Source organism: Solanum verrucosum, unplaced genomic scaffold (assembly GCF_900185275.1).
Source record: "Solanum verrucosum unplaced genomic scaffold, falcon-dt-bn FXZP01000278.1, whole genome shotgun sequence".
In the NCBI taxonomy this organism is placed as follows: Eukaryota; Viridiplantae; Streptophyta; class Magnoliopsida; order Solanales; family Solanaceae; genus Solanum; species Solanum verrucosum.
Window position 1 is genome coordinate 1,714,862 of NW_026020332.1, and position 16,759 is coordinate 1,731,620.

Sequence of the window (16,759 nt, forward strand, 5' to 3'; positions counted from 1 at the left end):
CATGCACTTTTTTTTTTTCTCTTTATTGTATAACCAAAATCCTTTAATCATTGTGAAACCAGATGATTATAACATGTAATTGGCATATCTAAATATGATCAGAACAAAAAGGCAATCTTAAATCAACTCAACTAAAGCACCAAAATTGCATAAATCTGAAGTTGCTTCTAAATGGACATATGACCAAACATGTTACATGAACAAGTTGGCCATAGTAGACCCTTTTAATTTATGTATTCTTGAGGCCACCCTCAGAAAAAATATACAGCAGATTCACATATTAATTTGTTTGGATTAATGTATCTTTAAAAGAGATTCTTTTTTAAAACAGACTAAAGAAAAAGCTGGATAAATAAATTGAAACAAAGATGATATATAATAGTGCAGTTCCATAAAGTTGTTGAAATATTTAACGAATGAGGTAAGGAAAAGGAAAAGAAAACCTATGTAAACTAGAAATCAGAAACATTACTCCTATAAAACCAATCTTCATATTGGTGTTTGGCAAACCAGTACAAATTACAATATGTATACTAAAATATAGTATTGCTCTAATTAAAATATCACATTCCCTATTGTTATATCAGATCAGAGTAAAATGTGGTCAGAGGATCTGTTGAGGTTAATAGCTAATTGCCTTGTTACATTTACTGATCAAGTTAGGTTCGCATCTGTTGGAGGTCTGTATTGCTAAGTATTCGTCCTTCACATCTGTGGTGTCTACTGTATCATGATGACGATAATGAAGTAGGTGAAAAGTTTCTTTGTTTACATGAAACAAAGGTTCACTACCTCGACTTTATTCCAGAGGTCCTTGGTACAGTTGGTTAGTTTCTAGTAATGATTACTCTCCTAGAATCTCTCTATATAACCCCATTCACCAAGGTTCTAATCGCCCTTCCACGCTCTATAACTTTTCCTGATGTGATAAAATACCGTCTCACCCAGTATATGAGCTTGAAACCTATGATGATGATGGCAACACAAAAACTTACTTTGTAAGCACAAGTTTTGTGCACAAATTCAACTCCTACCAAACCTAATTGTATGGGTGCTGCGAGCATTGTAACTTGGCCTACTGCAAACCTTGGAGATGAAAGGTGGACATGCATTGACAAAGGTATGATGATGTTAAATTTCATGACGAAAACTTATTATATGCTGTGACAAGTGCACGTCTTCAATTCATCTGCCAATTCTCCAAAACTGGTCGATACTATACAACCACCACCACCACCACCACCACCACAACAACAAAGACACGGGGGGACTGAAACAGGAAAGACAAAGCTACTCTATCAAGATTTCTTATTGCTCCTGGTTCAACAATTGATCTGGACAGGGTCTATACGGGGAAAAAAAAAAAATCAAACACAACTTGTTTTCACATATTTATGGCATACCCAGTGAGACTCCTCACCTCTTCTCAAACTGAGACAACACCAAGATGAATCAAACGAAATCAACCCCACATTTACCACCAATGCTAACAAAATTTATTAGCAAGAACTTCAATGATAAAAGCAAATAGAAATCCATGATTAAAAATACTCTAATAACCACCATCATTTGGTCAGTAGAACAAAAAGGTTTAACTTATATCTCTTTCACAATGAATCTTAACTCAACTCAACTAATGCACCAAAATTGCATAAATCTGAAGTTGCTTCTCAATGCACATATGACCAAACAAGTTACATGAACAAGTTGGGCTTAGTAGCCTTGTATGTGGTCTTGAGTTTCCTGGATGGTGGCCTGACTTTCTTGAACACCAACGGGAACTTGATCTTGGAGTCATGGAACTGCTTTGTGCTCTCCCTCTTGCACAGCTTAGCTGGAATGGTTGCTGTCTTTATGATCTGAATGCAGTGATGGCGAACTCTGTGGCGAGAAGCCATCTCAGTGTACATCTGCTCCACACCACCATTCAATGTGGTGTCACGGTACTCCTTGTACATGTTGTGGTATCCAGTTCTACTTTGGTAACGGAGCCAAATACCATAATTCTTGATTGTTGTTGGGTTCTTCTCGAAGATCTAAGAAGTTGAGAACATAAAATCTTTATAGTTAGGAGGTTCAACACAAAGGAGACGGAAATATTGCTGAAATGAAATCCCCTAGTTTGATGGAACAACCAAGACATATCACGAAAATGAGAAAAATTCAGGAAATCTTATAAAATCTCCACAAACAATTTAAACACAGCAGACAGAGAAACAACCAGGGATTAGTGCATGATGCAGTGCCACAATAACCAAAACATTAAGGTCATACCAATGGTTGAAAGGGATTGTAGGGAAGATATTCTATTTGCAAGAATAAGCACAGGTGCCAGGAATGACCATCACTGGACTATAAACAGGCAACAACACTGAACACTTTCATGATTTAAACTAGCCGTTTTGATCTTGCTAGTGATTTGTTTTTTTCTTGTTTATCGACAATCATGAAACTGGATATCTGTACAAAAAGCATCATTTCATGATTGCCAATAGACAAGACAACCAACAACAACAACAGAGCCTTAATCCAAAGCTAGTTGGATTAACTATATGAATCCCCTTTGATTTTGTTCCATCTGAACAAATTTCTCATTTGCCTATTCAGTTATGTTCTCCAACACTAAAGTTAGCTAGATTTGCTTCTAACAAAGAAATCACTAGCAAGATCAAAAAGGCTCTAAGCAAAAATTGACCAATGTACATTTTCAAAAAATAAAAATTGGACATAGGTGTACAACTAGACCTCAATTCCAATTAGATGGTATAGCCTCTATCAAATATTTCTCTGCTAACAATTTTGCAAAGAGGGACCAATATTGCTCAAATTTGAACATTCTCACCAACTTAAATAAAAGGGCTTCACCCAGATATTGCAGCATTTTCTAACATCATATCATAGCTTGAAATTCCTGTTGCACACCAAGAGACAGGCCTCTTATCTCCTCTTTTAAACGTGGTGGAACACTGTGTTAATTACTTGAGGGGAGTTGATGTTAACTGTTTGTATCATATGCATTAAGTTGTCAGGGTTTGGATGTGCTCCTTAATGCACAAAACAAGGTAAATAGCACTGATTCCAGCACATATTGAACCAAGAACATATTATTGGGTAATAAAGATGAATGGGTATTGAAAATGCAATCTCAAAATCCAATCTTTTGAGATGAAGTTTCAAACCGAAAAGAAAGCCACCCTTGGATAAAATAATATACATCAGATTTCACATATGCAACCAAAACTTCATATGATTTACATTTGTTTATTCAAAAGCGCAAATTAATTAGAACACGTAAAATAAAATAAAAAACTAATTACCAAATACTAAACACCATGCACCAAAAATTGCTATCATTGAACTACTGATCATAACACTTCTAATACATAATCTAAAAATACACTCAGTCCAGATAAACAAGAGAAATGAATCTTAATCATACCTCATTAATAGCCAGCATCTGACCGTTGCTCTTCTTCACCTTCTTAAGCTTCCTCAAGAAATACCTTTATATCCAACCAAATCAAACAAAACCCGGTTAGCATAAGCATTAACCATATATACATAAACAAGAAGATTGATAGGGAAAAAGTTGTAAAATACCAGAATTTGGACTTAGCACGAACTTCATTTGTAGCCCACAACTTCATACGATAAATCTTGGGATGCTCATCTGTTTCAGTGGGCAAAGCTCTCCCGACAACCTGGTACTGATGGAACTGCAATAACAACAAAAAATAAACACCATTGTTGATCAAACCTTGAAAGATTCAAATAAAAATGGAAACCCAGTGAAAAAAGAAGAGTCTTTACCTTGTACGTCACCATTTCGGCAAGGCTCTCTTTCCCTCTGCTCTACGTTTGCCGCCGAAGTGAGTAAAAAGAAGAAGAAAGAGTGTTCAAGTTAAAAGTGGCTTTACAAAGAGCCCTAGCTCCTAATTTGGGCTACATACATAATTGGGGAGGCGGCCCATGTCTTAATGCTCCAATTTTGGGTTAATGTTTAATTTTTGTTACTTATGGGCATAAGCTTATATTTTCTATCATAATCTAACTTGTCTCATAAGGCATAACAGGTTATGTCATTTGTACTCGTTTGGTAGGAGGTATTAATCAAAATAGTCCATAGATTAAAATTTAGTCCAACAAAAATATTGTTTGATTACTTTATTTAACATAATCCATGGATTAGTTATACCTCATACAATGTCTTATTTTATCTCTAGAAAAGAGAGGGATAACTAATCCAAGGTTTAACAATTCTTGGATAAGACCCCTAAAAGACTAAATTATCCCCAAAAAAAACTTCCTAATTCTTTTTTGTAATTTAATGTTCCTTTTTATTTATATGAGAATATTTATAAATATTCTTTTAACATCTTCAAATTCGTTCCATGTAATTTGATTATTTTCAAATTAATATTTTTTTCTCCATGTTTGATTTGTTACATTGAGTTGATTTTTTCCATTTTTTTAAAATGTAGTTTGTTGATTGACCACTTGAACTATTTTTATTTTTTTTTAAAATAAGTTTCGTGTATTTGAACAATTTAAATAGCGTTACATTTATGTTAAGTTTAAGGTATATTTGACCAACAAAAAATTAGAAATATACCGTGCTATCAAGGATCTCTATAGTGACATATCACACCTCAAAATTAATAATATTTTTTTATATATATTTTAGTATTTAACTTGACTAATTAAATGAAATATAAAATCTCATAATAATTCAATGGTATAATAGGAAAGAAACTTTTTCTAGAGTTTTAAACTAGACATAAGATTAGGTGAGAAACAATGAACCAAACGCTTGATAAAAACTAATCCCTGCATTACTAATTCCTGCATTACTAATACATGCGTTAGTAATCCCTGCATTATGCATCTTTGTACCAAACGACCCCTTAATCCCTACAGAACTTATATCAAGAGAGATATTAATACTCACGGCATAACTTAGTTCCTACCTAACTAATGTATCTAGCATAAATTCTGTTTCAGAATTCCCACAAATTATATCACAAGAGGCATAACTTAATTCCTACAAAACTTATATCATATAAGACAAAAAATCTCTAAACTTATGCAAAGTGAATTAACTACTCACAACTTATACTGAATTAAACAAAAATTCTCTAAATTTATATAGAGGTAAATTAAATTTAGCACACAACTTTTCACTAAATGACCATAGATTTGAGAGACAAATAAATACCACCCCGAAATAAGACAATTCGTGCAAAAACTTAAAAAACCATCCGAGTTAATCATATATGATTTTTAATTATTATTTTTTTACAAGACTTATATATTCCAATATGAATTAATAATCATAGTGAAAATTAGTATACGAAATTTTTTAATTTACAAAAAAATTCGAAATGAATTGGATAAATGTACATTAAATCTATTATATATTTAAGTTAAAAATAAAATAAAAAGCATTATGAAACTGTATTATGTATTATGTATATCCAAAGAAGTCATAATCTTAAAAAATGGTGAACTTCCCCCAATGGAGCTGAATATAGTTCTGCACTTATATTTTGGGGAATTTTCAAAAAATATACATCACTATTGGAGCAAAACCAAGAAGTACCATAAACATTACAAAGGAAAGTGCCTGTTTAGTATAAGAACCACCCAAGTCAATATTTGCTATACATATTGAGAAAAGGATACGTCTTCAAACAAAAACCAATTACTTAAGTTGCTCTATCCTTTCTCTCTTTCCCCCTTTTCTATGGAGATCGCCACGATAAGTTTGCAGCCTGGATAGCCTCACCAGGAATGAGTTGCCTTTGTCACACCAAAAGTCACAGCAATCAAAGCAAGCATGGCCTGATTTACCGAACAAATAAACAAAGTCAGAGGCAGATATGGTATGAGAAAAGAAATCGATAAATAATGGAGTGATGTGCAGACTGTGCTTCTATTGGGTACTGCAGAAATCAGAAAGCTAATCAGTGCATAGCTACAACTGCTTGGATGGTAATAACAAACATTTGTCCCCTCCCCCCTTCATCCCCCATCTACCCTCAACCCCAAACAAAGATAGGCTTAAAGCACCTTCGCAGCATATTACAACTCACGTTTAGCATTACTAAAAGGGTATTTAAACTGTAACACAGAGTAGGATTGACACTAACACAGATTACTTAAGTATTGCCCTGCAAGCAGAGCAGCATTAATGCACAGGAGTATCAGTGCAGGATTGCTTATTCGCTAACATGGGAGGCTTGTATGTGACAGCTAAGAAGTTGTCCCAAATCAAATGGAGGAATAATTAAACTGCACATTACTTGGATACAAATCCACTATCAGAATAAGAAGATTGAAAACATGAACATAAGGCTTCAATCCCCAGCTTTCCTGAATATCAGTCAGCACTAGAAGGAAAAGTAACATAAATACATAAAGAAGCCAAAAACTCATGCAACAGTCAGATTAGGACTTTGGCTCTATTGAGAATAAAGGTTATTGTTGAATAATTTGTGAGAAATGCTTCCTCGCAGCCTCATAGGAATGACAATTTGATGATTGGGTTAATCTGGCAGACCAGGAACATCAAACATGACATGAAAAGGGGCTAAAAGCAATTGTGCCAAAAAAAAAGGGCAACTAAAAGAGGTTGGTCTTAGAATAAATTACCCAAATGTAATCCATCTCTCAACCTAGTCTAACTTTCCATCCTTTTAATGTTCCTCTAATATATCTTCATAGAAAAGCCAAGTTATAATATATATTTAGGACTGCTCTTGCATAAGGTAAATATCAATAGAAAGGGATATCTAAGTGAAATGAAGTAAATTCCAAGGTAAGGCGGGCAAGCACTCACAGGGTGGAACAAAATATAGTTTTTTAATATCAAATCCACATACTCTAGAAGTACAAAATATTTATTCTTTTCAAAATTTCTAGCTGCCCAAACCAAATTTTATTACTCACCCTATTCTATTTTATATGGCACACATTTTTTCTTAGTTTGTACAACAAAGAATAACGCCTATATATATTTGCGAACTCTTCAACTTTAAACATCAAATTTTACCCATAATGACATGCTTTTATATCCATAAAAGTGATAATAAATGTTTAAAACCATAAGTTCTAAGGGTACTTTTGCTATGTGCCAAAAGTCTTTCCTTTACTCTGTACCCAATGAAACTGGGTAATTGTACCCCAACAATATTGCTCAACTCGACTCCTAGAAAAGCATATTTTTTTATTTATTTTTTGATAACCGAGAAATCCGTCAGCCTTCTAAACTCGGTGGATAATGGGCCCGCCCCTCTACCCTTCTCCACTTAAATACCGGGCTTCACTTTGCATGGTGTGTGGGGCTTGAACGTGCGACCTAAGCCACAAATCCTCCACCTTCTGCCACTTGAGCTAGGCCTTGGGGGCTCCTAGAAAAGCATATTATGCCCAAGAATTTGTGACAGAAGGGATATCATCAACCATACAATTGAAACAAAAACAAAGCACTTAACAAACTATTGTTACTGCACATTATCCATCCCAAAAAATGAGAGGACTTACTAGAAACATCTTTTGTCTAATTCACCCGAGCTGCGAGAATTAAATCTACAATTTATATAGCATTCAAACTTCTCATTTAACCTTACACTTCCAGTCTACCCCAACAAAAGAAATAAGTGGCCTACACTGCCACACACTGCTTAAGTTTGTTCCTTATTTTTCTTTTTCCGTTTCATCTCTTGGTAAGTGGTAATCTTATTTCTTCATAATCGTATTCATCCTTTTCTCTTTGTCAGACTATATAACTTTTGTAGAATATCACAGAGAGTTATAGCACATGTGAAAGGAATCCGGTTTTAGGATCACCCATAATGCCAGTAGATAGAAATGAGAGCATACTTCTGACATTAAGCCAGTATTACAAGTGTGAGGCTAACATAGCCATGCCTGGCGAAATCAAGGCATATAAAGTATCTTCCACATAGTACTTTGAGAGAGAGAAAGAGAGAGAGAAATTACCCCTAATGTGCATGCTATAAGGCCAGCCTTCTCTCTATAATCAATCCGAACACACAGAAGAAGAAAAGCTCCAACGTACCAAGGTATGGTACCAAGAAAGAAACCAGAGATGAACCTTGCAAACAAAACAGAAAAAAAATGAAAGTAAGCCAACATTGAAATCTTAATCACTCTTTACAAATTGAGTTTATGAAAATCTGGTCACTGAAACACCAGAAAGAGGTAAATCCAGTAGCAACTATCAGATCACACTTTTTGAAACCGCTGAGTTGTTATTCCTGTGTGCCTTCACATTGTTTCCCCAACATCCAACTTACCAGTCTTTATTTTAATATAAATAAGACTCTAAAGACAATGAAAGAGCTCTAAAATAAAAATAAAACCCGAGTATGATTACATATATCACTTTTTTTGCATAAAGCAAAATATTTATCAATCTGACCACAATACATAAAGAAAATTTAAAAATAAGGGCTCAAGAAAATGTACAAGAATAGAAACATACAAGAACCAGCCGATCCCCACACCACAGCAAGGAAGACGGTGCTCCCTCATAGGTCTACCTTCAGCAACAGCATAACCTAAGCCACGGTGAAGAAACATAATGAACATGGCGTATATCATCTGACATTAAAATAATGTTTTTGAACAACCAAATATTTTCAAACTAGCAATTAGAGCAGAAAAAATTAAAAAGCATTTTCAAAAGTGTCATTCCTGAAATTTTTCGAGACAGCGTGTATAACTAGTTCAACATTCTTCCTATGTCAGTTCTCTTCTAAATAACATTTGACTCCAATTCTACAACTTCTAAATGCTTAAAGAAAGTTGGAGACATCACATATTCCCTCTGCCCGATTAAATGTGGAAGTGTGTAACTGGGCACAAAATAATAAAAATTAAAGAAGCCTTTTGACATGTAAGCAAAAGACACCAAAATAAAATTATGAAGATCCAGAATTCCAAAATTTTCTGACAGCCTAAATCTAAGGTGGATTTTTTGCTTTTATCATTTTCCTTATTCTAATCTTTATTCTTCAGTTCACTTTCCAAGAAACACAATCTTGATTCTTAACAAATCACGAAGTTACTCTGAAGAAATGTTACCAGCCTCAACAAAAAAAAAAAGTTACTCTGAAGAAAGTGAATTATCCATAACACATCAATCATCATCCGTACTATAGGTATCTTCTCTATATTTCTAAGGGGGAGGAGGCATATTTTTCATAAGTGAACAAAACATTTTGTTTTATTAATATAAGCAGCCAAGCACAAAGCGCTGGACAGTACAAAAAAAAGTCATTTCCCAGCAACAAAAGTGTGAGAAATATAGGAAAAGAATATTATTGAATTGTTGTTGTTTACATTATTACATTGAGACCCTATTTATAGACCCTAGAATACAATCCTTTACCAAGTAGGATACTATTTAGTATTCCTATTTCTATTTCTATTTCTATTCCTATTCCTGTTCTAATAGGATTGTATAAACTTATTCTTATTCTAATAGGATTGTATAAATCTATTCCTATTCTAACACTCCCCCTCAAGTTAGTGCATACAATTCATGTACCTAGCTTGTTACAAATGTAATTAACACGAGGACCGATGAGGGACTTGGTGAGATATCTGCAAGTTGATCACTCGACTTCACAAATTTGACAATCAATCTCAATGGGCTTGGTCTTCTCATGAAATACTGAATTTGATGCATAATGCCGATAAAACAGAGAGTGATAAAATTACAGTGTTGAACTTCCCAAACCAAGCTTGCAAAAACTATTTCAGACCATAGAGTGACTTACATAATCAACATACAAGGCTACTAAACTCCCCCTGAGCAACAAATTAGGTGGTTGCTCCATATAGACTTCTTCACAATGCAACGGTCGCCGGAAGTGCTCAAAATCTAGTATAAAGTGTATGGATCATGTTGGAATCAATAGACGTCTCAATATTTAACAAGAAAGTCACCGAAAAATTGGCTGGAACATGCTCATATGCCGGAGTATTGATTTGATGGATAAAAGTGGTCACAATCTAAGAAATAAAATTATATGGGTAGGGTCGGAATGATGTCACGACCCAACTAGAAAATAGAAATTATATAGGATAGTTCGAATTGATGGAACGACCCCATTGAAAAAGAGAAATAATATGGGTAGGGTCGGAATGATGGCACGACCCTACTGAAAAAGAAAAATAATATGGGTAGGATTGGAATGATGGCACAACCCTACGCAAATCTGATTTGAGGAGTCACCGGAAAGACGAATGGGAATACGCAAATCAAATCTGAGTAGTTACTGAAAAGACACACGGTGCTATGCAACTCAGATATGAGAAAGTAGTTCGGAAAAAAACCCACGGTACTACGCAAATTAAATATGAAAAGTAGTCCAGAGAGATGCACGGTGCTACGCAAATAAAATATGCAAAAAAAAAGGTAGTCACCAGAAGAATGGCATGGTGCTACACAAATTAAATATGAAAAAGTAGTCACCGAAATGATGGCACGGTGCTACACAAATTAAATATGAAAAAGTAGTCACCGGAATGATGGCACGGTGCTACACAAATTAAATATGAAAAAGTAGTCACCGAAATGATGGCACGGTGCTACACAAATTAAATATAAGAAAGTAGTCACCGGAATGATGGCACAGTGCTACACAAATTAGATATGAGAAAATAGTCACCAGAAAGATACATGGTGACCCAACTTTTGCTAACATAATCATTGGCCGGACGGGCGGCATATATGAGTAATAGCCGCCCGCCGACAGTGGAAGCTCTTTGATTGTTTACCAAGATCGTAGAGGCTCTGATACCATGTGAGAAATATAGGAAAAGAATATTATTGAATTGTTGTTGTTTACATTATTACATTGAGACCCTATTTATAGACCCTAGAATACAATCCTTTACCAAGTAGGATACTATTTAGTATTCCTATTTCTATTTCTATTTCTATTCCTATTCCTGTTCTAATAGGATTGTATAAACTTATTCTTATTCTAATAGGATTGTATAAATCTATTCCTATTCTAACAAAAAGATTGCCAATTGCCTAGTTATAACCCTGTTCAAACTGAAGAAAATCTATGAAACCTATCAAAAAATCTAGATTTCATACATGGTTGATTCATTCTACATCTTGAATTTTTCTGGAGTATTTTCCTATATGGCATGTGCAGCTTTTAATGAGTAGTAGAAATGGATATCATCACCAGACATATATTTTATGTACTACCTTCATTATGTTTAAATTTTGCATAGAGTTCACTATATTATACAAAATTCATATGGCATTTTGACGAGTTCTAATTTAACAGCTATAATTTCTTCCCTACGCATTCACCATATTATCAATCCCCTTCTTGTAATTCCTCAATGACAACACCATACAAGGATTTCGTTTTTTTTGATTGGTGACAAAACCATACAACCATCTAATCATATACTATAACCAAAAGACTTACATACCCTGCATTGTGTCCCGAATTAACTTATTAGTAGAAAAAAGCTGTACCTTAACGAATCATGCTATATATACTTGATATAGCCTCTGTACCTCCCAATATGGTTTGCCTACACTCTACCCTCCCCGATCTCACTCGTGGGGTTACACTCGGTATGTTGTTTGTTATTTTAAATAAGACAGGATGAGAAGTTGAATTAAAATTCCCCACTTTAACTTAATTCAGGGAAACAAACATAATTTATCAACAAGCGTAAAAAAAGTAATCATGTAGATATATATGAATATGTGGGAAAACACACCGTGAACAGTTTGATAACCATGAGGATAGTATTGAGGAGGAGCGCCGGCAGCACCAGGCGGAGGAACGGGCTGAGGAAAACCGAACACTTGATGAGACTGTGGAGGAGGAGGCGGATGATTGGCTACTCCTTGAAATGTACCGTAGTAATAGTTTGCCGGCAAGGGTTCGCCGGTGGCCGAAGAGGCCCTATTCTTCCCGTCTTCTTTGCTCATACTTCCCCTGATAGAGATCGAGTAACAGTTTAGGGTTTCGGGATTGAGTGGAAGTCGTAATGTTTCTGACGCCGATTGTCAGAATCAGATCGGCGCGGCTACGTGATCGGCGATTTCGCGGTCTTCGGTTTCTCTTGGGGGTAAGATGTGCTGCTGGTTTTGTCAATTTGTTTTTCGGCTTCGCTTAGCTGGTAAGTTTCACGCCAACACGTGGATATAAAAATTAATTTTGGATAAAAGTAAGAAGACCAGAATAAAAAATTAAATAAAAGAAAAGAAAAAAAACATATTTTTAATTTCAAATATTTATTTTTTACCCCATCTCACCCCTACCCCCGCCAGCCCCACCCACTCCCCTACCCCAAAAAAAAATTAAATTTATTTTAAAAAATATTTTCAATTTCAATTCAAAAATTATTTTCTACTCTCTAGTAAAAAAAGAGATATTTTCTCAACAATAATTTTCATTCATAAATCAAACATTAAAAAATCTTTTTCGAAAAATATTTTCCACTCACCAACCAAATATGAGAAAATAAGTCAAAAATCTACTTGTTTTTCAGGAAAACATTTTTCTTCATACCAAACACACCCTAAAGGGAAAAGGGTCAGAAATGTCCTTAAACTTTGCGAAAGGAACAAAAATGTCCTCCGTTTATAGTTTGGTCCAAAAATGCCCTTGCCATCAATATTTTGGTCCGAAAATGCCCTTATTGTTATTTAATGGGTCAAAAATGTTCATTTTCTAAATAAAATATATTATTTATTTTCTTTTTTAATACATTCTTTTTCTAATAATATTTTTTAAATTGGCAAATATATATCTTACTTCAATTAAGAAAAAAATAAAAAATGAAAATATTTCTTATTTTATTATAATTATTTTTTATGATGGATATATTATGATCTTATATATATGGCATATATTATCTGTCGAAAGGGTACATGAAGTTATTTTATTTTAATTGATAAAATGAGATTAAGAAGAAGAAAAATAAATCCTACATTTTTATTTGTTAAAGTGATTTTAAAAGAAAAACAAAATAAGAATCTTTAATAATATGTTAATTAGGAAGAAGATATGTTTAAAAAGAAAAAATAATATATTTATTCAGAAAAGGGCATTTTTGACTCATTTAGTAACTATAGGGGCATTTCTGACCAAAGTATTGACTGTAAGGGTATTTTTGAACCAAAATATTAACGGCAATGACATTTTTGAGCCAAACTATAAACAGATGATATTTTTGTTCCTTTCACATAATTTAAGAGCACTTTTTTTTACCCTTTTTCCTACATTAAATGCCCTTATAATATGACTCAATTGCAAAAACACTTGTGGGAAAAGGAACAAAAATTGAGTGAAGAGAACACAATGGGAGATTTTATGAAGCAAAACTTTCTTTAGTGCATAGCCAGGGCCCAGGTTCATGATTGCGGATTGTGCAAACCAACTTATCCTGATGACATATTGAAACGTGGTAGAAGAGGATAGCTCAACGAAGGAAGCTAAGTAAGGGCGCTACAAAAACACAAAGGAAAGGCATGCTTCAGGATCGAACAACTAAAGTCGAATCAGAATATTCGGCCACAAACCCACAATTGTTTAATCAAGTACTTGTAAATCAAAACAATGTGCAATTGATATTAGTTGACAATCTGATCAACAAAGTAGTCAGATGAATTAAACTCATCTTCTTCTTTAATACAAACATCTGAGAAACCAGGAACTACATACATTGTGGATTCCAAACTAAAAAGATGTCAAAAGTTTTTCATGTCATCTCTAAGGATAGCAAAAGGGGAAGCAGAAACTTCTTTCATGCAATCCTAGTAGCCAAGTCAACCTGTTGGGGATCGTCGGTGGAAATGATCTTCAAATTTATGCCAGCCCTGCATTATCAAGAAAAAGAATGCAAGTGAGTTCTCCAAATATCTTTCAAAGCCAACAATCCCTCGCACCACTCATTTCTACTCCGAACATGCTCCTCAGAGACCCATGGACCAAATAGCTAAGAATATTATGTCTAAAACAAAGTCCCAACCAACCAAGGAGAAAAGACAGTGGACAGGAAGCAAAAAGAGAGTTTCTAAGCTAAGGAAAAACAAAGCTTGAAATTCAAGATCAAAAGCCCCAAAGATGCAACTTGAAGTAGCAAATGATTAAATGAAGAGGAGATCCTTTCTACGAGGAGAGGATTCTAGAGAAAGTTTCTAAGCTATGGAAAAACAAAGCTCGAAAGTCAAGCTGAAAATCCCCAGAGATGCAACTCGAGTCTTGTAGTAGCAAATAATCAAATGAAGAGGAGATCTTTTCTACAAAGAGAGGACCTCTTATACTGGCTGTCAAACTAATGTCTTTGAGCATCCAAAAATTTAAGATACGGATGTCTCACACTCCATTTGAGATAGAGGGTGCACACACACCGAATATGGTAGAAATGAAATAAGTAGCTAACCCTTTCATTGAATATAATCTTTAGTTCAACATTAACATCTATATGATTAATAACACCCATACTTGTATATACAAGTATAAAAGTTCATGAATCAAGAAATGAGATACAAATTTAAGAACACTTGCCAGAAACAAGAAAAAGAACATCTGAAAGCAGAAAAGCACTGGCTCAGTTGAACAGATAGGTACAGAATTGTTGGACTTGGTTCTATCAGTTTTTTTCTTTTGAAGCCTTGACTTAGTTAGGCAATACAATCCACATGAATTATTTCAGTGAAACTTATGTTTTTCTGCTCTTTCTTTCAAATACATAATGGTTAAAATGCTTATGGAACCAACTACCTCAGAGTCCTACAGCATCGGCAAATAGAAATTTTAACACACAAACTTCAAGGATCTAACAATCATATTATGTCTATACCTTGTTGCTTATTGACCGCACCACAACTGATGCTCTAAACAACAGAACACCACAGCAGCAATTCACAAGCATCTCCACTAATTGCTTAGAATTATGTAAACAAATCGTAGAGTGAGTTCACATAGAAAATTAAATCATAGTCTATCTGCTTAGTTTCACCAGGTGCCCGTAACATATATATATGCACAACATGATAAACAAAGCACAACAACATCTCAAAGAGGGAGTTAACAATCAGCACAAAGCAAGCATATAGTAACTTAAAATGTAATTGAGAAGACAGAGATTTCATCACCGCACTTTAGGAGGTTTTCACGTGCTACTTTATCTCTAGCAGTTTGCTTCTCAACTGGTAGCATCCCTCCAATTAGAACTAGGCTCTCTGAATAGTTGAAAATCACGGATGAACCTCTCTTAGCGTTATCGATGCACAATTTTGCCTTAACAGAACTAGTCACAGGATCAAAGAGTAACAACACGCCATTTTCATCCTCAGCTACAATGTCACCATTCCTCAAACAGCCAATAATTCTGTCAAACCCGAACACCAGTCCGACATTGCATTTCTTACTCCAACCATCTTCATCGTCCATTACCCAAACATCAACGTTATATTTGTCTGTTTTCACCCAGATTAACATACCAACGGAATCCTCCAAATTGACAAGCTGCCACTGAGTTCCCACTGTTATTCCTGGCATAGGTAACCTCTTAAATACTTTCCTATCCACATCAAAATACACCAACACCTCACGTAACCCATACTCATCCTCTACTAGAGCAGTCCAATAGGGTACCCCTTTAATGATCACATTGCAACAGGGCCCAAGAACTCTAAACCCCACCACATTTTTCACCTGCTTCCAACAGAAACTCTTTGTCGAACACATTTCCACTTCATCCGGAACCCTAGATCCTACCCTGAAACACAAAAGACTTAAGATAATGAAATCATTCTCTTGTGAATCGTACGCCAACCCAATGGATACACCAGAGTGCACTCCCATTAGGGGTTTCTTCTTCGAAAGCTGCACCGCCCTACACTTCCTCATCATTGGATTCCAAAGAGTGATTACATCACCCCAAGGTGGCTTACAAAGGCAAACAATGCCATTGCATGAACCCACAACGGCCATCTCGTGAAAGAAGAAAGGAAAAGGATTATCGAGTTCGGTAACTGATGATTCCGGCGAGTCGAATAGTGAGAGTACATGATCGGTGGACTTGACATGGCGGGTGTGTATAAGAATGGGAGAATTAGTGGGCTGCAAAGAAGAGGAACGGTGTAAATGGGTGTCTATGAAGTTGGGTTTGGAAATGAGGTTCCGCCATGGCTTGCAAACACACCTGAATCGTAAAAGGGTCTTGACAGGGAGACGAGAAAGGATGTTAGAGATGATTTCTCTACGGAAAATGCAGTCGGATGTTGGGTCCGGAGGTTTGCTCTTTGTTTTCTTGGAATTCCCTTTCCCTTTCCCTTTCCTTTTCCCATTTCCTTTGCCTTTAGCTGCCATCTTTGCTAGAAAGGTGAAGACGAGAAAGGGATTTGTGAATCGACAAAGACAATTTTGGGGATGCTGACAGCTTTAGCTTTTGACTCTTGGCAGAGGGAAAAAAGTTGGCCAATTAAAAATTCCCAAGGTTATGGAACTGAAATTATGACGTGGATGTGTGCACATACTAGAACAAATAAGATTAGAAATAATGACACTAGAGATAAGTAGGGGTGATTTTTGTAAATAAGATTAGAAATAATGACACTAGAGATAAGTAGGGGTGATTTTTGTGGTGGATAAAATAAAGGTAATCAGACTAAGATAATTTGGACATGTGAAAAGGCTTGATTATAGAGTAGTTCAAATTGGCGATAGTGGGTTCGAGG

The 16,759-nt window shown here is 35.1% G+C and overlaps 3 protein-coding genes and 1 pseudogene across 4 annotated transcripts in view; 1 reads left to right on the forward strand and 3 right to left on the reverse strand.

Moving 5' to 3' along the window:
* The first annotated feature begins 598 nt into the window (after positions 1–598).
* On the forward strand, positions 599–1,410 carry LOC125836369 (uncharacterized; annotated as a pseudogene).
* Positions 1,411–1,518: 108 nt separating this feature from the next.
* The window catches only part of LOC125836467 (60S ribosomal protein L18a-2-like), a 115,808-nt gene continuing 100,567 nt past the window's right edge, over positions 1,519–16,759 (reverse strand). Inside the window, exons 2-5 of one of the 2 annotated variants that reach the window (XM_049515641.1) lie at positions 3,811–3,835; positions 3,601–3,716; positions 3,440–3,503; positions 1,519–2,036 (exon numbers count right to left, since the gene is read on the reverse strand). In XM_049515641.1, the coding sequence (XP_049371598.1) occupies positions 1,695–2,036; positions 3,440–3,503; positions 3,601–3,716; positions 3,811–3,825 (537 nt within the window). In that variant the 5' untranslated portion in view covers positions 3,826–3,835 and the 3' untranslated portion in view covers positions 1,519–1,694. Of the gene's footprint in view, positions 2,037–3,439; positions 3,504–3,600; positions 3,717–3,810; positions 3,875–16,759 lie in introns of those variants that run through there. The other variant, XM_049515640.1, reaches the window with a different exon arrangement.
* LOC125836469 (60S ribosomal protein L18a-like protein) lies at positions 5,517–12,123 on the reverse strand. The gene is made up of 4 exons (XM_049515643.1): positions 11,785–12,123; positions 8,507–8,582; positions 8,002–8,116; positions 5,517–5,841 (listed from the first exon to the last, which is right to left on the reverse strand). Exons 1-4 carry the CDS (start codon positions 11,996–11,998, stop codon positions 5,782–5,784), a joined length of 465 nt encoding a protein of 154 aa, XP_049371600.1. The 5' UTR covers positions 11,999–12,123; the 3' UTR covers positions 5,517–5,781.
* Positions 13,750–16,461, reverse strand: LOC125836447 (F-box/kelch-repeat protein At3g23880-like). Its single transcript, XM_049515615.1, has 2 exons — positions 15,178–16,461; positions 13,750–13,891 (listed from the first exon to the last, which is right to left on the reverse strand). The coding sequence occupies exons 1-2, from the start codon at positions 16,389–16,391 to the stop codon at positions 13,819–13,821; spliced, it is 1,287 nt and encodes a 428-aa protein (XP_049371572.1). The 5' UTR covers positions 16,392–16,461; the 3' UTR covers positions 13,750–13,818.

What these genes read in the sequence shown, in the direction of transcription:
- LOC125836469 (XM_049515643.1), bottom strand. Translation starts at nt 11,998, where the DNA reads ATGAGCAAAGAAGACGGGAAGAATAGGGCCTCTTCGGCCACCGGCGAA. An exon ending in TGGTTATCAAACTGTTCACG is followed by an intron (nt 8,583 to 11,784) that starts GTGTGTTTTCCC and finishes ACCGTGGCTTAG; the next exon opens with GTTATGCTGTTGCTGAAGGT. An exon ending in TTATAGCATGCACATTAGGG is followed by an intron (nt 5,842 to 8,001) that starts GTAATTTCTCTC and finishes TCGGTAAATCAG; the next exon opens with GCCATGCTTGCTTTGATTGC.
- LOC125836447 (XM_049515615.1), bottom strand. Translation starts at nt 16,391, where the DNA reads ATGGCAGCTAAAGGCAAAGGAAATGGGAAAAGGAAAGGGAAAGGGAAA. An exon ending in GCACGTGAAAACCTCCTAAA is followed by an intron (nt 13,892 to 15,177) that starts GTGCGGTGATGA and finishes TTGATAATGCAG; the next exon opens with GGCTGGCATAAATTTGAAGA.